This window comes from Gallinula chloropus (assembly GCF_964237585.1).
Source record: "Gallinula chloropus genome assembly, chromosome: 14".
Classification (NCBI taxonomy): domain Eukaryota; kingdom Metazoa; phylum Chordata; class Aves; order Gruiformes; family Rallidae; genus Gallinula; species Gallinula chloropus.
In genome coordinates this window covers 18,453,411-18,475,310 of record NC_140099.1, presented here as the reverse complement: position 1 = coordinate 18,475,310, position 21,900 = coordinate 18,453,411, and the positions used below count along the sequence as shown (strand labels likewise).

Sequence of the window (21,900 nt, the reverse complement as noted above, 5' to 3'; positions counted from 1 at the left end):
TGCAACAGCCTTTTTGGAGTATGCCTGGGCAAAGCTTGCCCTTGTGAACACAGCAATGTTAAACTGGAACTAGGCAGAGTGTTGAAAAAAGACTAAACATCAACAGGTACATGAAACGAAGATGAAAATGGGGAGGAGTCCTCAAAGTATGAGCAGAATTCACCACTGTCCTTTGCACAGGAGACACTGGTATAAGACAATGCTTCATATCCACAGGGTGCTTTTCACCTACTACTTCCTTTTTAAGCAGTTTGTACTGTTAGTTGAAGAAGTTCAACTGTATGTAGCAATCATGTCAGGAGACAGGGAACTATTTCTTCTCCATCTGACTTGCTCAGAAACTTATCCACACTTCCATCTGTCTCTACTACTTGAGCTCTGGAAAAACATGTATATATGGAGCATCAATTACTGTAGAGAGGGGGTCTTCTTGTGATACGCTTGCTTATAGATTAATAGACTGACCAACAATTAGAATGAGGAATTACATGCAGCATATGCCCCAGGGGTGTGAACGAAACCTTCGCTTCCTACAATGCTTGACACACACTCCACACTTTCAGCATTATCAAAATCATTTCAGGAAGTTTCAACTTCCCACTGGCCTGCAAATTAGCCTCACAAGAACCACAGCACTACTCTTTCTTGGACACTGCTATTTATGGGAAAATTATGAAGTCTGTTTTTAAGAAAGAGACCGGTTTCTGAAAGGTGGTGGCAAGGCGGGGCACACAAAGGTGTTTATGTGCTTTACAGCAGTAAAATAGCAGTGATGGTAACAGAAGACTGGATTTCAGCCCTATTACCTAGTTACTGTATTATTGCTGTTTCACACTACTGTAACCCACACCTGTTCCAGCCCAACTTGTTTCCTTTTGTACTCTGTTATTCTTAGAAGGCAGCAGACAGGTCTGCAAAAACACCGAATGGAACCGAATGCTCTTGTGCTGCACAGGTATTTAAATCCATTTATCACTATGCAAACCCTACAGAAAGAATTGGATGTGCTGTATCCAATACCTCTGCCAGTACTCTCCACCACTCCCACAATTAACAACCATTCTTGCCTCTCCCCATTAGTCAGCGTGTCACAAGAAGCATAATCCCCAGATACACTTCATCCGATGGGTAACTCACCCCTTACTGTGCGTGTTGTGTGGATTAAGCCCAGGCTGCCAACAAAACACTCAGGCACATGAGACAGGGCTGCTGACGTTAACACAGATGAAGTTGGCAGTATGGGAGAGAAGAGATGGGTCAGGAAACACAGAGATCAGTAAGATCTGTTTGCCCTAAATCTTAAGGGAAGGTTTTGTACCAGTTTGCTCCAGAGGCCACTAAAAAGAAAGCTCTGCGATTTCCAAGATGGACAAATATAGCAAGAGCAGCAGTACAGCCCTAACAAACAACACAGCACAGGGATGCTATCATGCAGCTTCCTTTAACAGGGCATCACCTTCAACATGGTGATACTCTTGATTTATTATTTCTAATGGGATGGAGAGGAGAGGCAAGGCTGGGTTGCTGAACTTGCACACCAGGCTATACTCAAACAAAGCAGAATTTAGGGCAATACGAGTATGGTTGTTTAGCTTTTATTAAAGCTATGATTTAAAACTGATTGCAACAAGTTGCTCCACGGTTTTAACCCAAGAGTTATCCAGCCTGTGAAATGGGGGAATGTTTAGTAAATTCACTGTAGGACATGGACAGTCACATCCTGGGAACCAGCGGCTGCAGTGGAGCAGCAGTGCAGCGCGGTGCCTCCGAACTGTGATCATGGGCACAACCTGTGGCAGCTGAGCCGCAGAGGAACAACAAGGAGGCGCGTGTGCTAAGAGGTGGGTGGGAGCTGCCGACAGGCGTACAGCCAGAGTGGTCCCAGCGCCACGTACCACTCGACATGGGACTTGAATTCAGCTGTTTCTCAGCTGCTCTGAATCAGGGGTGCATCAGGAGGAGTGTGGCCAGCAGCTTGAAGGAGGTGATCATCCCCCTCTGCTCTGCCCTGGTCAGGCCCCACCTGGAGTGTTGTGTCCAGTTCTGGGCTCCCTGGGATAAAAGGGACAGGGATCTCCTGGAGAGAGTCCAGAGAAGGCCTACGAAGATGATGAAAGGCCTGGAGCATCTTCCCTATCGGGAAAGGCTGAGTGAGCTGGGGCTGTTCAGCCTTGAGAAAAGAAGACTAAGGGGGGACCTTATTAATGTTTATCAATATCTTCAGTATGGGATGCAAGGGGGAAATGGCCAGCCCCTTTTCAGTGCTCTGTGGGGACAGGACAAGGGGCAATGGCTGCAAGAAGTTCCACACCAACATGCAGAAGAACTTTTACCTAGTGAGGGTGAGGGAGCCCTGAGACAGGTTGCCCAGGGAGGTGTGGAGTCTCCTTCTGTAGAGATATTCCAGCCCTGTCTGGACACCTATCTGTGCAACATGAGCTGGGGAGCTGCTTTGGCAGGGGGGTTGGACCCAATGATCTCTCAAAGTCCCTTCCAACCTCTATGATTCTATGAATAAGGCAGCTCAAGCAAGATTTGCAAGCACTAACAAAGGTTATAATATTGCCCAGTAAGAATGTCCCTGTAAACTGGGGGTCTGTAGCCTTTTCTGTATCAGAATCTCTAGAAATTTCCACTGGGAGCATGAACTGCAGAACAGAGTGCATAAGCCTCCTGGGAAAATACCTGCTCTTCTCGTTAGTTTGGCTGGTGACTTCATAATAGTCAACAGACTCCTTTCCACATGCCCAGCTCCCCCAGTCTCCTTTTGGCTGAGGGATCAAGAAGTCTGAGAGAAAACAGCCATTGACATTTACCCTTAAACCCAAGAGTCCTCCAGCTTCCACCCCAAATCCAGGCTTTCAGCCTAACACACTGCAGGAGAGCTCTCCTCTAACTGTGGTCAGCTCTTGAGGGCTGTGAGAACAGCCCTAAGCATGCAGGTTGGATTTAGCCCGTAGGGTGAAGCAACAGCACCATGTGAGGAACTAGTAGAACTAAGAAGAATAAATAGCATGACCAAAAGCTCCAGGTTGTAAAACTGATGCTGTCATGCATGGTGACAGCAAACCGATTCAGTAAGCCTGACAGAAATGTACCAAAGCTTTTGCCTCAGTCTGCTGTTCCCACCCCTGCCACTATGTACACTTGGAAAGAAACAAGTGGAAATCTGAGATCTCTGCAGTAGGCAATTCTGTGCTGAAACTGAATTACATCCTACTTTCTGAAAAAAATCTAAGCTGCATTATATAAATACAGGTAAGAAAATGGAAACCCTATCCCTATAAGTATTTTTTATTTTTATGCTGTATTAACTGTTATATGCAAACTATTTATAATTGCTAAAAGTTTAAACCCGTAATTTCACTTCAAACATTCTGTGATTAGAAAAAAAAGTCTCTGTAATTGATTATTAATGCATGAAAGAAAATAAATCCTCTGAGATCAGGGATATGTTTTAACTTACATAGCTCTGTTGAATTTGAGAATTTTAGGAGAAAATTTGGAAGAGGGAGAATTGGGTTTTTGGTTTGTAGTTGCAGTTTTGATTAGGGTTTCATTTTTATCATAAGGGGATGTTTCTGTTGTTTTGGGCCATGCATCTCTATTCAGGTGATATTAATCCTTTCCAAGCTATCAGAAGAATAAGAAGATACAAAGAACAAGTCCGTGAGGTAAAGAATAAATGGATATTTATCCATAATTATGTATGGATAGTATATCCATATATCATACTTCTCTCTCACCACTCTCAGAATCTAATGAGTTTCATTAGATAAAAATCGGACTTTCACTGACATTTTCTAACTTAAATATCATTAAAAACAAAGCTTCAATTCAAAAATAACCAATTAGGATGTTTAATGGTAACAAAGGTACACAGAATAACGTGAAGTTATCACACTTTGATTACTTTAAGGAATCTATTAGGGTAAGGGATTAAGACCTTACCTCTACCAGCCTTCCAGCAGTGCAGCAGCAGCCACACAGACACGAGAACAGCCCACGAAGTCCTCAGCCAAAGCTAAGGCTCTATCTGCAAAGTTCTCTACCCTGTTTCATACTAAACTTCACCTTGACCATTAAATGCAGCTTTAGGAAAATGCATCCTTTGTACTCACTACTGCTTCCTCCAGACCTCACTTTGGCACTTGCAAAAGTATCAGCTTGTGACCGTAGGCTGTTAAATAAATTGACTAGATGGAGTCCTTATTAAAAACATTTCATTTCCAATGAAGAGTTCTTGTTCAGGAGTAAAAGAAAGGTGTTTTAGATATTAATTGCACTGCTACAAACAACAGTTGTTCTACAACTGCTTGCATGAGCTCTCTACGAGCATGTTCTCCAGGGGAGAAGGGGGCTGCCACAGTATCACACAGAGCTGCTCTCTCTGTGTCCCAGGAAGCCTGGCCTCCAGGAATGCATGCAATAACCTAAAAGGAATGACAAATCTCAGGAGTGTTAACTAGCTGTGAGAAACTAAACATATGCACCCTTTTGCTTCTCTGGTCATGAGCTTTTCCCATCGATAGGATGGGTATATTGTGAAGACAAACTAGTTAACAGCCGAAACAGGGAAAGACTGAGAGAGAGAAAGCCCCTGAAATCCATTTCTCCCTGTGCTTCTTTGGGCACTTACAAGCTTGCAGTGCTGTGGGGAGTGGATGCCTGCACTATTTAGTGAGGAACAGTCATCTACTATTCAGAGAACTGGTGCCAGAGGGCCAGACCCACAAGTCAAACCTTTTTGTCTCCTGTGAGTAATCACAGGTGGGAGGAAGCAGAAAAGCTTAGTAGCTAGATCAAAGAATGACTTGACTCCATTAAGTAAAATATTTTCTGCATTACTAGTTGTGGAACATTAAGCAGAGCAAAGACAACATCCCTCCTCTTAAAGGGAAGTTGTCAAAATTGCAGAATTTGAGTTGGTTTTGCACCTGACATAAGTGAATTCCACAACATTCTGAAAATATATTTTACAATTTTGCTTTTCTTTGGAAAGAGAAGATTATGCCTTTGAGCAAAGATATTCACCAGAAGCAACATGCTTTAAAATTATAAAGGTGTTGGATTATAATTTTCATTCCTACTGACAGGATCTTTGGGAAAACAGTTCTCTGTACCACTATGCCCTGAATATTTCTGACCTTCAAGGTAAACTTGAGGGGAGGGAAAAAGAAAGGAAAAAAACCCAAACCCACAAAACTGGAAGGGTATTCTCAGCACTAGAGGACAGAATTACTGACAGTAACCTTGATGTTACAGAAATTAGCATTCCAGGGTGGGAAGACTAGACAGAACTGGGCCAAATTAATTTAGTGGTTTCTGTTGTGAAGGGAGGCATGCAAAGGACTCTGCAAACACCTGTTCCTCTTTGTGAACAGCACTCGTGCTCTTGGAATGACATTAGGACATTTGGTGGGAAACCAGGTCTTACTAACCTTACCAGTCCCACATAAAACACATCCAATGGTGCAAGCCCATTTTATTCTGACAACACTGGTTTTGCTGGGCTGTCAGTAGCAGGGCAGCAGTGTGCCAAGGAGGTCTTTTCATCAAACCTTACCAGCTGCACAGGAAACGGATGGAATCTGCTGCAGCAAGACCATCCTCCTGCCTGAAATGCAGAAGGACTGTGAAGAAAACACTTACCTGGAACCTGTGAACCAACTCCAGCGACTGGCTGTCATTCTGGTCTGCTTCAAGGATGACATCTGTCAGTTTATGTATGATCACATCCAAAGGGCCCTGATCTTCAATGGGTTTGGTAAGATCCAGCTGAAGAAACCAGAGAGAAATCTTTTATTAATATATGGAGGATCTGAGGTTCCTGTCCCTGCCACCACCCAAGATGTTGCTGCCACACAGAACACATTTACTTCACATCCTGCCTTCATTTTGGTATGTTACCCTAATCCCCAGTTTCACTAAATGTCAGAAAACTTTACTCAGACATTTATTTCTCAGCAGCGTAGATTTAATTCCATGAAAAAGCAGTGAAGTCATTGGCAAGAACCCTTCATCCAAACACCTTCCAGTGCTTTCCCAGTACTGGCACATACACGTGGATGGAATGAACCAACAAAGATTATCACCCTATTAAAAACCAGCCTGGCCTGTGCATTTTGTGCCTTTGAGATTGCACAAAACAGCACCCAGGACAGTAATGCAGGTGACTCAGGATCTTTGCAAATTCAACTGCTGCAGGGACAGCTATATACCTGGTAAAGAGAAGTGCAAGTCCCAGAGCACTCCCACTCACAGACTTGGGCAGTTAGCTGGATTTGGGGTGGGGTGTGCAGAAACTCTGCTCCAAACAGCATGGGATGGCATAGAAGTGGTGGCAATGCATTACAGGGTTTGGTCCCCAGTATGGAGTGTTCAAGGAGCAGAGGAAGCATACGTAGTGGAAAAGGATTGAATTAGGGATCTTTTGAGGAAATCTTAATGCAAAGAAGGCTACTGGACCTGATGGGATGAATGTAAGTGTACTAAGAGAACTGGCCAGTATCACTGTGAAGCATCAGATTTATCAGGACATAAAACTATGGAGGTTCAAACTGAATGAGGAAAAAACTCCACCACAAGGACAGTCTTATAGCAGCACGGAGTCCCACAGAGGCTATAGGATCTTCATCCTTCAAGGTTTTCAAGACCTGACTGTACAAAGACCTAAGCAACTTAGTCTAAGTTTAACACTGAATCTGATTTTGATGTATTATGGACCCCTAAGTTCCCTCCCAGGCTTCATGATCCCATGAAGCTACTGATCTGCACATATGTACAACACAAGTTCCAGAACTGGCTTGTGTTTCAGCTGCCCAAAGCACAAAAGCTGCCACAGTACCATGCACTGCCTTACAACCAGTCGTGAGACCTACTGACTGCATCAGTGGCAACTCAACCTTGTAAACTTCAAACCAGGAACATCTTTGAAATGAAAGACAGATGTGTGCTCAATAAAGTAAAGTTAGCATCCCATTTTACAGTTCCATGCACATTCCTTTCCATTGCTGCTATCCCTTTTACTCAACTCCAGCAGAGAAGGGAGTGGGGGGCGCAGGAGGGAGAGGAGGGCTGAGCAGAAGAGGCTGCTGGTTCTGTTTTGATAGAAGCCTCATCTTCACTGTCTCATGAGCCTGAGCTTGGCACTAATAAAACATCCCACCCTGCAGAAATGGCCCTGCTTTGAATTAAGAAGTGCCTTGAGGCAGGTAATGGTAAGAGGGGATGGCTGGAGCTCAAGCACCAATAAAACTACAAAAGCAGAGATCTAGCAGCTGTAGAATAATTTGTCTGTTGCTAATCTGGTCCATGGGGCTGAATTGCTTTTCTTGTGCAAGCACCCTTATTCTGGGCTGGGTTTGCTTGAGCAGAGTAACTGAAGTTACCTGTAGCACAAAAGCAAACTGCAACACTGCCAACTCCTCCCAACAGAGACCACCTTTGCTTGCCCACTACACGTTCCAACCAACAGTTAGAGGCTCTAGCACTATCTTTGAAGTACTTCTGTAGATTCTAATAGAACAGGAAAGCACATTGTGCACCTCCCTTCTGAGAAGGCTGACAGAGGCAGTGTCACACAGTTATGCAATGGAAGACAAGCAAGACAGCCTTGGTGTGAATGCTTGGTGACTGGAAGCTGTGGCTGGGTGAGGCAGTCCACAGAAGGCCTGGCTGTCCTGGCACTTACGTTTTTACTCCCACAAGTGGTGCAGCACAAAGGCTACGAGCATGTGTAAGTGTGTAAAATCAAGGCAAAACGAAGTGAACTGCAGTTTGGCTAAGAACATGGAAGGAGATGATCTACTTCTGCAACCGAGTTCCAGAAAAGTCAGTTAATATCCTTAAAACAAACTGCAGATGATCACACTGCTCTTCCTGAGGTTTTTTTCATCTGGCTATCACATCTGGAAGGAAACAGCAAAACAAAGCATCTGTTTAACTAGGTCAGAAAGTTCCCAGTTGCCAAGGTACAAAAATGTGAATTAATCCATTTTCAGGACTTCCAGTTTGAAAAACAGTTAAGAAGCAAGCAAGTGGTTGAGACTGGCTGCCCCTCTACATTCCTCCTTGCAGTTGCAGCTCACTCTGCACAGAAACGTTCAGAAAACAAGAAAACAGTTCTCCCTTTCAGCCTTGACCCAAGAATAGAAATAAGCCTTCCAGGCATATCCAGGCATTTTCAGCAGAGTGTTTTCCAGAAGCATAAGACATCTGGGCAAGATAAGTTTTTCACAACAGTTATGCCAGCTAAAAGAAACTGGCGTATTTTGAGAGTGAAAGCAAAATGCACCTACTCTGCACAGTGGAAAGTCTTAAAAAGGGCACTGTAACAGTGGTCTGCTTCCCCTTCACCAAGAAAGCAATGCTAGAAGTAACAGCTCCTCCGGTAAGAAGTTCAACAACCACTTCAACTGGCTCAGCAAGGACAGCAGGTACATTTCAACCACACAAACCTTCACAATTTGGTTCAGTATTTTGTGGATTGTAGGATCAAACCCTTTGCAAGAATAAGTTCTCTGTGTTCTGGGCCACGCTGCTGAAAGCAAATATTCCTGGGTTGTGTGGAATTTGGAAGAGATTCCCCTTCCTTTTATATACTAAGACACACAAAAAAAAAGAGAAAGTAAAAGTAGAAGAAAAAGGAGGGGGGAAAAAGAGAGGAAGATATGGGGGGGGAAAGAAGTCTTTTCAAGTGGAGTATCAGAGCCGAGCAGAAGTAAGCGAAAGTAGAGTGCAAAATTTCCGATAGCCCTCTGCAGAGACAAACACTGATTCATTGTTTGTCATCAGCTGGAATTTGAGCCCTCCTACTTCCCTTCTCTTTCAGCATCTTTCTCTCCAAACGATCTTTGCATTTGACATGATCACCCAAAGGTTTGTTTTTGCACAGGACTAACACCATAGCAACAGCAGGGAGAAAAAAAAGATTTATCAGCACCAGCTTGAAAAACCACAGAGATATGGCCACGGTGCCTTTTCTCCTCTGAAGCAGGCTACAGCCTACTCTGCTTGCCCTTTTTTGTATTAAAAAAAGCAAAGCAAAACAAAACAAGAGGTATTTGTTTCATGGCATTTTCATTTAGCCCCAAAACCCAGCCAGACTCAGGTGAATGACATGGAAGACGACATCAGAGCCGTGCACAGAAAATGCCAGATCCAAGGCATGTGCCTTGCCAGGTCTGACAGATCCATATATGGCAGAAAACAACTGCTAGATAAATGCTCTTATCATAGCTGGCTGGAGCTAACCTGCTCACTTCCTAGCAGGAGGACTGGCTGGGAATTAAAAAAATGCTCCAAGCTTAGAAATGTCTGTGTGTGTCCCCAAACTTCCCAGAGCACCCACTGGAAGGCAAGTTACAGGCACACAGAGCTCCATCTCTGCCCTCCTCTTCCCTTCCTCTGTTCTTCAGAAACACACAGCCAGCACATTATCCAAATCATTACACAGGAAGGCAAAAAAAAAAGTTTATTTCCATTAAGCATAATTTGTTTAAAGTTTTGGGGTTGTTTTTCTCCAGAGCACTGGCAATCCATCTCTATTGCAGGGACAGGGTGAGTGCCTGGCAGGGTGCCACGGCTCTCCGCTGGTCCCAACTGCAACCCCACACACATGCATTTCTGGAAGCTGTGTTTAAAAATAAAACTATGGCCAAGCAAAAAAAAAAACAACCCAACAACCAATCCCCCAAAAAACCCCAAACCAAAACAAAAACTGGATCTGTTCACTCAGGAAAAAAAAACCCTACAAAAAAACCCAGTAAACAACTGCAAATGTTGGATTTAGCAAACAGAAATATAATTTATCTAAGTGATTAAAAATAGTTTTGCATTTTTTGTTTTATTCAGTGTTTCCAGTCCATGCTATAATCAACTGTATTTCAGAATCTGGCTGAGCAGGATTTGTGTTTTTTTTTTAAAAGCTCTTCTTCAGAAATAGTTTTTGGATTATCATTCACATGAAATAAAACCTTAATATCCACCTGTTCTGTTCTCTTAAGACAGATCTGTCCACTGCTATATCCCAGAGGAATTTACAGTACGTCTCTCCATTGCTGTTTATCCTCACTTTACTCTTAAAATAGTTTCAATTTTTGAAAAAAAAAGAAAGGAAAAAAGAAAAGAACTCATGAATCTATTGTTTATTGTTCCCAGTCTCCAACTGGCTAACAAAGTCCACTCACCAGGATGCTGCACTAAGTTCTTGCTGTACTTCAGTTTGTGATGTGCTGCTTTGGAGCAGCAGGAGTGCATGTCCCTCCACAGCAGCCTCTCTTGCTGCAGCTGGGAAAAGCTCATGAAACTTTCACCCCAAGGAGGTGAACGAAGATAAGGAGAAAATCATCAGAGATGACAGGTTTGTTCAGAGCCTTTTCCCTAGGCAGGTACAACCAAATCATCAGATGTTACTATCTCAAGAGCTAGAAAGCTTAATAAAATGCCACAAAAATGACAGAATCCAATTTTCCAGTGGAGACCTGCCAGTGCTCTGCTGCTTTCACAGTCACAGCCCAAAAGTCCCGTTGTGGTAATTTAAACATCTTCCTCTCTGCGAACCGACATACAGCACCAGCCAGACTAGACTGCTCTGCTCCCCAGCTCCTGAGGCTGTACGTGGCATTTTCTACACAAGCCTATTGCAGCCTGGTATTCAGACACTCAGCTAAGGCTGCACTGACCCCAAAACACGTGGGGGTTACAGCAATCTTAATTTAGCTTTTTAAACTCCCCTACACATAAGACCTTCAGGTTATTTGTCATCATTTCTCCTCTCCTGGCACTATTTTCCACCCTGTATGTTCACTGCATGCATTTGTATCAAAAGGCTTGTAAAACAAAGCTTTTGAAATTCTCCCCCTCTTCCTCTAACTCTGGTCCAAGTGTTTGCTGCACATCAGCGCTGAGAAAGTCAGGATGAAAAAAGCCACAAGCTTTGGGATGGAAAGCCAGGTCTTCCAGAAGCTGAACCCTGACAGCTGATGTATTGGTGGACACTGTTCTTTCTCCAAAAAGCTCAGAGATGAAAGCCTCTAAAAATATCTTAAGCACTCTGGAGAGGGAAGAGAAGCAGCAAATATCAATAGTGCCCGGTTCAACCTTTCAACTTGTGGTAAAAAACCAGAATACACAGGGTGGTCTAATCACAGGAGAGAAGGTGCTTGCATTTGAAAGGAAGTGGGGCAGAAATCAGGAAAATGGTTGTGCATGTCCATCCATACATGTGAGACCTATTCACACAGAGCAACAGCGACTGATCAGGCTGGTGCAGGAGTCTGCTGGCTCTTCTGGTAAATCACAGGACCAACAAGACCAGCATGTCCTCCTTTCCCAAACTAAATTCCACAAGAGCAGTCCAGTCCCCTCTCTCCCCCAAGATGATGCTCCCACAAACCCTGTGGTCCAGTCAGTTTTGTGTTTGCACAGACATGAGTGATGGTGCTGAAGCCTGTGTGTCAGTGAAGGTGACAAGCACACATCAACACATCATGAGAAAACGCTGAGTTTTCAGGTAGATGAAACCTAGGTATTTTGCACTGATATACAGGCTCTGCATAGCTTCTGAAATGCTAGTTGATCCAAACTAAACAAGTATTAGAACATTTAGCTATTTAATAAGCTCCTCCTCATCTCTCTGGCCAAGTAAGAAAATTCTCTCAACTGTTTTCCTGATACAGGGGGAGATACAGAGGGAGAACATGAACCACTCTGGGCGACAGAAACACCAGCTCTGTCCCACTGCCAAGGACAAACATGGACCCAACCATCAACAGCTGCAAAGGAAGAGAAAAAAGTTCACTGAGAGGCCTTATTGGCTGTCTCTGCACCCCCCTTCCCCAGCACCAAATTAACTTGCACATCCTGTTAAAGCGGCAATCTGAGAAAGGAAATCCGCTGCGGTGCAGAGAGCTCCCCCCAGCTCTGCCCTCATGCTGACAGGAGGACAGAGCATCACAGCTCTAGTAACAGCCACCACGTTGGAGGGGAACCCTCTCCCAAGCAGGAAGGAAACGTAGCTTGAAAATACCCCACCTTTTTGCTAGTCTTCTCAGATCAAGGAAATTAAAGACTGCCTGAAGAAGTTAGCTTTCTGCCAGTGTGAGATGCTCACTCTACAGGTCATCTTCTGCCACCTTAACTTTAAGGAAATCACCAAAGGAGAAGGGAAATCTGTCTCAGGATGGGACATGTCGCTCAAAATCTCAGGTGCCAGTGACATCCCAAGCAGCAAGATATGACTGAAAGTGAGGAGCAGCACAGCATAAGCTATGAAGCCTAGAGGAGTTCCCATTTTCTCACATACTGAAACTTTAGCACCAGAGGAGAAGGTTCTGGGTTTCACAGATGGTTTCTTCACGTTTCCTTGTGCCAGTGCCAGAGCAGATTACTTTGTGTTCTGCTTGGCACAAGCTGCCAGAGAGTGTGTGTGAGCACTTTGCACATTTTCAGGAGTGACATGCTGCCACTCCCCTGGAAGCTAGGTATGATCTCCAAAGTGTCTGGGAAGTTCTCACTTCTAGCTGTGTTCTAGATAAAATGAGGTAAAAGGAATCTCACAGCTTTTTTTTTTACACTACACATGTAACATACACCATTTACAGATCACTGGCCCAATCAGTATGTAAAATAACTAGTCTTTGCACACTGGAGGCTTGCCCTGCAGTCCCACAAGCCCTCAGGTCCTTGGTGAGCATCACCTCCCCACAGCGTCCTCAGCACCCTCCCACAGAAGGGAACAGGGAGCCAGCACTGCTGTCGCCTGTGCGGTAACAGTGACAGACAGTGAGTCGTGACTCCTACTCAGCATGCAGCACAGTGCTGGGACAAGTCACTGCCTCTCAGTTACTCAAACCTCTCCCACTGCCCTCCTGTCCTCCCTCCTCTGACCCTGGCGCGTGAACTTCCCCTGAGCATCACCCTCCTGTGAGCAGCAAGGTTTCCCCCTCCATTATAAAAGCAAAACAAGAAAACCCATCTTTGAGCTGCAGCTAAAACTCTTCACAGCAATGGTTTTCTTTGGAGTAGTGATTTTTTTCATTCAGGGCTAGAACTTTGTTACTATATTGTTTTATCTTACATCCCAGTGCAAATAAACCCCTGAAACTTGACATTGCTTAAGTCCTCTCCTCCTCCCCTGTACAATACTCCAGCAGCTGCAGAAAAGTTCTTCCCAGAACTTGCAGGAATGGCTGTTTCTCAGCACGACATTAAAGTGAGAGCTCACGTCCTATTAGTGCTGGGCTGCTGTGAGCAGGTTTTGCTGTGAGCAAGTGGTTGTGCAGTTCAGTGCTGCTCAGGGATGGACTGAAAGGCAATTGCTGATTTTCCCAACACTCCAGGAGGAATAATCAATATTACTCGAATCTAAAAAAGCCTCCTGCCAAGGGTGTCTCCTGAGGTCACCAACGCTCCCTGGATTAGGAAGGGCAGCAGAACAAATCCAGAGATTAGCAGAGGAGAAAAGTTGAACAGAAAATGTGTGACATGGGAGGATTAGTGCTCCAAAGGAAAGCAAGTTACAGAAAAACAAGAACCCACAAAAATGAGCAGTGAGACTGCCTTGCTTTGTCTTCTGTAACCATCAAAAAGATAGTGTTCACATACATTAGATTTAAAGGCTACATAGGTAAAGCCAGTAGTGGAAAGTATGAGAAAAATCGCAAAGTGGTTCTCAATATTTCTGTCTCATTTCTTGAACTTAAAGCTTTGGAATGGCAGGTTGGATCCAGAAAGACTAGAAAGCCTTTATGAGGAAGATTTTTAATGTTTCTTTGAGAGAACTGGGTCAGCTCTAGCCCAGTTATTGAACTGACAGCTCAATCCATTCTGTGGAAGAGCAGGCATTTATGGACAAGCAGAATGGAGAAGCCATCCATGGAGATGGATCCAATCCAGATAATCCAGAATGCAGAAATGCTGGAGCACTTCAGCAGTAAAGCCTGGGTAAGCAAAGGGAAGGTGGTGAAAAGGGTGTACTTCACTTCTCAGGAGCTTCCAGAGCTTAATTATAACATCACATGAACATTCAAAATACCCAGATTTGCGAGCAGTTTTTAAAATAACTACCAGATACACAGCAAGTGAAGATGATGGGAACGTGTTCTTCTGAATGTTCCTCCTGGAACCACATAAACATGCACTGCATAACCCCCCTCCCTTTGGTCGTGGGACTGGATAAGTAGAAAAGTTGATATATAAGAAACACCCTCCCAAAAATCCTGGCTACCACCCTTTATCCTAAGGGCCAAGCAACTGAGCACGCACCACACAGCTCGGGCACAGCTTAAGGGTAATTCAGCAGCACCGGCCAAACATGCTCCTGTGGGCACGGCTGCACTTCCCAAGAGATGGTCAATGTCCCTGCTGCAATCCTCCCTTCAACAAAGCTTCTAGCTGGTGAGCACAAAGGCACAGAAGAGACACATTTCTAGGTGCACTTCCCTTTGGCAAGAGAATGTGGGTGATGCTGAGCTGTGAGCAAACACAGGTAGCACCAAAAGTACACTTAATCCAGTCTGCTCATCGCTTCGCTAAATGTTTATGGTCTTTACTGTGTGCTAGGGAGTTTAAATACTTGGGGAGAGAGCAATACCTGTCAGGGCAGAAAGTTTCCATGCTCTTTAATCACCTCCTGCCTAAATTAATTAGGATCCCTTCTGGAAATCAAACACAATTGAAACCTGTTTCTCTTCACGAAAGGTCCTCCTCCATCCACGCGCATTCTCGCAGCGCTGCTCACAGACACGGTGCATCTAGTAGTGTTTGTGCAGCTGCACAGGACAGAGCAGGAGGGAGAAATACACAGGAATACCACAAGGGAGAAACACAAAAAGCTTTAGAAGACTGAGTCAGCCTAAAGGGGAACTAAAAATGAGTAAGGCTGCATGTAAATATGGAGAAGGCCACACTTGGGCTGATCTGTATCATATCCCTATGCTGCATGAGCAAAAATCAGAGGAGAGATCATGAAGGTATGGAAGAGATTGTGGCATTCCCTCCCATCCTGTTCCAGCAAGCATTACTTATGGGAGAATGAAGTTGCCTTTCAATTACAAAGCATTACTTCAGCTTGAAACCCCTGCTCACAGTGAGAAAAAAATGATGAAACTGTTCCTTCCAAGGAAGGAAGTTAAAAGCATTTGAAAAGGCCTGAAATGAACACAGCCACAAAGACAGAGTAATTATCCCATGATTTCTCAAGCTGAGGAAGAAGGGAGATTACAACCACCATGGACCACCCTCTCAAGTGCTGCACTCCTATATGGAATTGGAGAAAGGAGTAGAAAATGAAGCCAGGAGAAGGTGGTTGGGACACAGGCATGGCTCTAACATGGCAGAGGGTTGAAACTAAATAGTCTTTAATGTCCCTCCCAAGCCAAACCATTCTGTGATTCCACAAGCAAGAGCAGCACAGTGGGTCTGAGTCACTGCTTCAGCCAGCACCCTGGCCTGCAGGTGACCACAAATATGATGGCAAACAGATTGGGGTTCAGCAATTGCAAGGGATCTTTGCTTTTCACTTTCCACCATGTCTGACAACGTCCTCTCAAGTGGTTCATGGCTCAACCACACATCAGACATACTTTCCTACCCAGGTGAACTGTCTTCCAACAAAGCACCTGCCCAAAACACAGAGAAAACACTGGCACAGACAGAACATTTTAGGTGAAATTCCCTTTAAATGAGAATGACTAAAAAGTCTTGCTTTTGCTGTGCTGAGGAGGTCTTGATGATCCCACAGTACTATTTGGACATCACCAGAGAGGAATGAGAATGAAAACAAGAGGGGATAGAACACTACATTGAGCTGGTTTACTTTAAACTGCAGGATAAAATGGTGTATAGCTCAAGCATTTTTATTTTTTTTTCATGATCTCAGGATGACAAATTGATAAATTAAAGGAAGTAATTAATAAAGACTGCTGAGCTGTGAAAAAGCTCAAGGACTTGATCATAAAGGAGGCTTGGCATATCTTGCAGGCATACCAGATACTGAAATGTATTTCAGGAATACATCTAAATATATATATATATTCTGGATCTCTGTGCAGCAAGTGAACCCATATTAAAGATAATATAGGAACAGTCTCAAGCTTTACACAGATATTTGGCCTCAGCTTTCAGGAAGAATAAAGACTGTGGGAGCAAGGCAAGGTGATAAACAAAGGTGGGTACAGATACATCACTGGGTACCAGCAGTCAGAGCCAGAACTCACGAGTCAGATTCACTTCATCTCATTTTAAGGAGCTGATAACTACACTGTAATTTCAGGCTTCTCCCTGCAGTTAGAGAGAAATGAATAAATACCTTGATGTTTTAAATTCACGGAGCCTGCTTCACATTCGTATTTGAAGATAATGAGGAACTGCACCTGAAATATGCCTGATCAGAGGGAGCCTGGTGGAGTGGCACAGATGTCAGATGGCTCTGAAGAGTTTAATGTGCTGAGGTGATGGGAAGCTGCCTCTCTCCCATAACTGGATACTTAAAATAACCCCTCCCCAAAAAACACTCTAGAAAACAAAATCTCTTTAACCAAAACATGGCATAAAAAATCACAGGATGGTGATACAAGGGTTCTGAATAGCTGTATCCATTATGGAGTGCTTCCCAAGGATCAAAAAACCCCAACTATGTTAGGCAAAGAGTAGGAAGGGGAAAAATGACAACTACTGACTGTTTGTACACTGCAAGCATTTCAGCTCATTCAGAGATACTGACAAATAATCAGGTCTCCAGAGGTGAATTAAAAAAATGTATTAAAACATGACATAAACCTACCAAAAATGCATTCAACCTATCTAACTGGCTGTATGGCCACTGATTCTCTAGACAAAGAAAATGCAGCAAAGCTATTTTCTCTGACTTCAGTAAATCCTGTAGTCAGGCAAACTGGGGAAAGACAAGGACCAGCAGAAGAACAGGAAGGTAAATGAAGAGCTAAATGTAAGAGATGCTGAAAGCAGCAGTGGCAAAACAGTGAGGGTGTGCTACTGGTGTTCCTCGGGCTCTTGTGACAGTTTTATTTAATATCTTCATTAGTGGTTTCAGCATGGTAAGTAGATTACTAATAGACCTTTATAATTACACAGCAGCGTAACGGACACCACCACCCAGGCACAAGCATCACACTGAAGGCAGAAACAGAAGTAGGGCAACATGACTAAATGCAAAATGAAAGGCTACATGTAGGTGGACTCATAAGGCAAAAAAATTTACCCTGTGCTCAGGGATGGATACCAGTATGGTCGCTGAAGTATGACTGTGACAGAGATAAACTCAGTTTCACCAGGATCAGGGTAGTTTGTGTGACGTCTGTAAGAGTCAAGCTAGTGGAGAAAGCACTACTGACACCCTCATGGAACAGCTGCACTCAGTTTAGGGCATCTGCATCTAGAAAGATAAACTCAAAATGAAAATAATCAACCAAAATTTATAAACTCCAGGCACAAGAGCCTAGAAAATCCCTTCCACACTTCCATCCCATGGTCATTGTTCCTTAAAAACTACAAATAGGAGCACTTGGGCTGCTGCAGATTCTTAGTGTTAACCACTCTGTGGCAGGAAAATGCTTACCATCATAATAAATACTGATGCTGCACTTAAGTACTGCTTTACTGAATGCTATCAATGTGCGTTCTGGGGTGTACAGTAAGAAGATAAATCTGCTACCAAGGAATATGTATGGTCCAGGAGTTCCCTGAATACTCTTTTAGGCAAAAAAGAACTAGGAGGTGCAGCAATGGTAATCAAATAGAAAGATCTCAGTTTTCATATTCAAACTCACATTTCACCTCTATCATAAAGAAGTGTCTGTGTGGTGCTCACTAAGTGAGCAAGATCTAAAAAGATCCAAAAAAGACCATCAGGAACATCACTTAGTAAGAAGCAGGCAAAGCAGCACGTTGTCATCAACCTGTAAATGAAATCTGGCAAGCTCCTTAACTCCAGACTCTTCCCTCACCTACCCTGACTGACAAGCCTTCCTCACCGGATGGAGAAGGAAGCAGGAGCTCCTTCCTTGGCAAGGTACCTGGGCCTCACTGGACTCTGGCAAGGGTCCTGCAGATACCCTGCCTCACTGAGATGGCTGCACTGACTTAAAGGAGTATCAGTGACACAAAATTAGGTTCAGAACTCCATTTTAATTGGTTAATAATAGTTTCAGGTGCTATCTCTCAAGCCTATCATCTGACTGTTTGGGCTTTAAAATGACATTACCCGCCTCCCACTATTCATTTTCTTTTCCCTTTCACTGTTTGAAAGGCTCAAGTGAACAGGAAAATGACTTCCTATTCAGGGAAGAGGGTGAATGAAGCGGTAATTAAATGAGCTAGAAAAAGAACAGCTAAAATTGGAGGTCTTACTCCTCACTCAACTGTTTACCAGAATCTCAAGTGTTCCTGTCACAGCAACAGGTAAAACATCCTCAGAAAATGGGATCTATAAATTGTTGGTATGCCTTCCATAGACACCAAATTCCATCCTTAGCATTCATAGTAATTTTAACAGACAAAGATGGGAAGAGGAGAAGATAGTTAAAATATAAGAACACAACTAGAGTGTGAAAAGCCTGTCTGTGCAGCTTATAATGTCATGACAGAGAAAACCAGATAAACTCCCAGGAGGTCTCATGCAATAACCTTTTTCAAAGCATGTTTGCATGCACTTTCTCGCTGTGCTCTGATACCAAGGCACTTATCTTGACCATCACTCAGCTGTCTGTCAAGACACTCTAACAACTTCTTATCTCCTTCCTTCCTTCAGGACAAATCCCCATTTCCAAATGAAAAATCCCTTCCTTACTGAAAGCCAAAGATGTGAACAACTTTCCAGTCTAATTTATGGCAACAGTCCCATGAGAATCAGCTTCATAAAACCTCAGGGAAAGCTTCTATTTAATGGGGATTTTAATGCTGAAAAAAAGAGAAGAGAGTTTGCCACCTTTGCACCCCCTGATAGACTGTACCTGCTCAGCCACTAGCACAGAACAGCAGACTCAAAAACCTCGGGTAACTGACAAAAAGAATTCCTGCAGATGAAGTTTACCCTTTGCATCATGGTGGCATTAAAAAAAGCTAACTGCTTCCCAGCAGGAAGGCAATTTCCAAAGGCTGTTCCTCTAAGCTGAGCTATGATGTGAGCGCGGCGCTCAATCCAGAGCTGTCCAATTCCTGATTCTCACTTTACTGGAAAGATTAAAAAGAGCATTTTGACTTTTCTGACCATCACTACTCTCTCCACTGCCTTGCCTCTCTTTTACAAGCCCCTTTATTTCCCTCTACCCATCTTGGGCAGTGGAATCCTGCTGAACTGGCACTCCCTCCCCTTCAGCCAGTTCGAGTGGCCATGACTCCCCACCAGCAGCCGGTGGGGCCATCCCTTGCTGCTGTTTACAGACAGGAAAGACTGAGGTGTGTGACCTAGCTGGCCCCTATTAAAGATAATGTTATCACAGCTCCAATTGTTCCTGTCTACATCTGCTGGTGGGAGGAAATAATCGACTTGTCTGAGCTGGAGCAGAGGATGTTGAAGAACTATGAATCAGCACGCTGCTTGTGTCAGGAAACTTTCGCCATATGTTGCATTAATAAAGGATTTTTTTCCATAGCTGTGCTAATAAATGACAACTAACCATTAGTTCTCACTACTACTTCCATTCACATGGAAGCAAGAGGCTGGGTGTGGGGAAGCCCGTGTGAGGAAAGGCAGAGACGACATGCAAAACCAGAGGTGCCTTGTATGCAACTGCAGGCACAGGCGGTGCCTCACGTGTACAAGACCTGTGCCGCAGGGAAATGCAACTGCGAGCAAACAGGAAGCACTGCAGGACAGACATGTATGTCCTGAAGCTCTGAATCGAGGCCAAATCCTCAGAAAAACACACAGACCAAAAAACAATGGAAGTGTCCTCCATACCGGCTTCCTACTGACCCGCTGCGGGGCCACTTTAGCCACGGTCACAGGCACTGGAAGTGCCCTTTGGAACCGACCTTAAAGGAATTTTTATCCTACACAGAGGCAGCGTTTCAGGGGAAAAATACCAGGGTTGTAACTGATCAAATTGCAATGTTTTAACTAAAACACAGTAAGCTCAGCTCCAAGGCACCATACTCCCCTTGAGAAGGCTTGTCTTCTGTTCCATTACTACCAGCACTACCTTTATCAGCTTTAGAAGCCTGGCTTCCTTTAAGCTGCAGAGCCTGTGTTCACAGCTCTGTGCTCTCACATCTGGACGTTCACCACCCGGGAGGTCATTTAAGCCCTTCCAAGTTATTTCTTCCACCATGAATTTTAATTATTAGCCCATTTGACTTGGTGTTTGAATACTGGATCAGGACATGAAAGAGATGCATATGAAGCTCCAGCAGCCACAAACCTTACGAGAACAGAGGTGACACCCAGGCTCCAATTATGTTTCAACTTCTTGAAATTTTCAAGGCCCTGTACCACCACCTGAACCCAAGTATCCTGTAGGCTGTTACAGTTGTGTTTAGCACAACTTGTTTACTCCACTTTTGCAACCAGCTAGGAGCAGTCTGTTACTACTTCTCAACAGCACAGCAATAGTGTGAGCTGAGCTAAGTCATCCTCCTGCGGTTCATTAGAAGTTCAGAAACATCTCTCAGTGCTGGTTACTTCTAACTGTAATACTGAAGTGGTCTACATAATATCCTGTTTCACTTATTGACAACTTTACTGTCCTCTCCTACAAGAAACTAGACATGGGACTAGATGAGTCTGAAGTGCAACATTTTGCAGTGGACGTTCTCAAAGACAGGGAGAGAACCTCATCCTGTGGTCCCCAGGCTCTGGCCAGTTCTCCGAGGATGCTGAGGGCTTTGGAGCTGCTCTCCTCTGACAAAGCTCCACATTGTTAAGTACAACTAGAAAATATTCCTTCTGCAGCAAGCCTGGGAACTGGCCTGTGAAAAAGACAACCAATTTGGACAATGACTAGTTGTACTGAGTTTGGCAAGGATGGAGTTAATTTTATTAACTGTATGACAGTACATACAGAGCCTGTATGACACCAGGGGTTAATCTGGTGACAAAACCAGTGCTGCTAACACACCCACGTACAGTTCTTGCTGACTGGGACCTGCATAGTGCCCAGGCCTTCTCTGCCAGGGGCTGGGGTGGGCAAAAGGCTGTGAGGGGACATGGCTGGGGCAGCTGAGCCCACCTGAGTGAGGGAGTGACTGGCCAGGGGCTTAGCTGCCAGCTGGGGTCAACCCACTGCACTGGACTACACACTGCCTTCCAAATTTGAGCTCAGGTTGCTGTAAAACAGAGATCTGAAATCATGGTATAAGGTTAAAATTAGAAGTGAAAAACACATTTTGAAACCTCTGGCTGGTTTACACCAGGTGGTTTTAGTGTTCAGGTAAACATCAAAGTTCTCTTTGGAAGTCTCCTTCCCATCTCTACACAACCATAAGCAGGCATTCTTCTAACGTGGAACGACACAGAGACAGCAAACCTATAACTACACTTAGCATATTTATGGCAACATGACATTTTCAGTTGTGCAATTTAAAAGAAGGAAACTCATTTCAATATCGATGGATCTTGAGTTTTGACATTCCATTTTCTCCCAGTTCTGTTTTTTTCTTCCAGTTATTTCAGCTGTTCAAAGCTTTTCACATCCTTCAAGAAATATATAGGATACATTGACCAAATATGCCTTTTCCAACACTGGCACAGAAACAATTTCCCTAATTTATGGCTAATAAGATCGCCTAGAGACAGTCTCAGTTTCCTAAGAAAATGAGTGGGCTATCTGTTAATCACACCCTTAGCTAGGCCATGCCATTATGTGTGGCTCTGACTGCTATATGAGGCCTGGCTAGAGAAGAGAGGAGCTCTCTTGCCCTGAGTGAGAGCCACTTGTG

General features: G+C 44.0%; 1 protein-coding gene across 1 annotated transcript in view; it reads right to left on the bottom strand.

Annotated features, from left to right (window-relative positions):
• ITPK1 (inositol-tetrakisphosphate 1-kinase) overlaps nucleotides 1-21,900 on the bottom strand; it is a gene marked incomplete at its 5' end in the record, with an annotated part of 145,931 nt that overhangs the window by 66,690 nt on the left and 57,341 nt on the right. Inside the window, one exon of the mRNA XM_084270503.1 lies at nucleotides 5,653-5,778. Coding sequence (XP_084126629.1) covers nucleotides 5,653-5,778 — 126 coding nt within the window. The remainder of the gene's footprint in view (nucleotides 1-5,652; nucleotides 5,779-21,900) is intronic.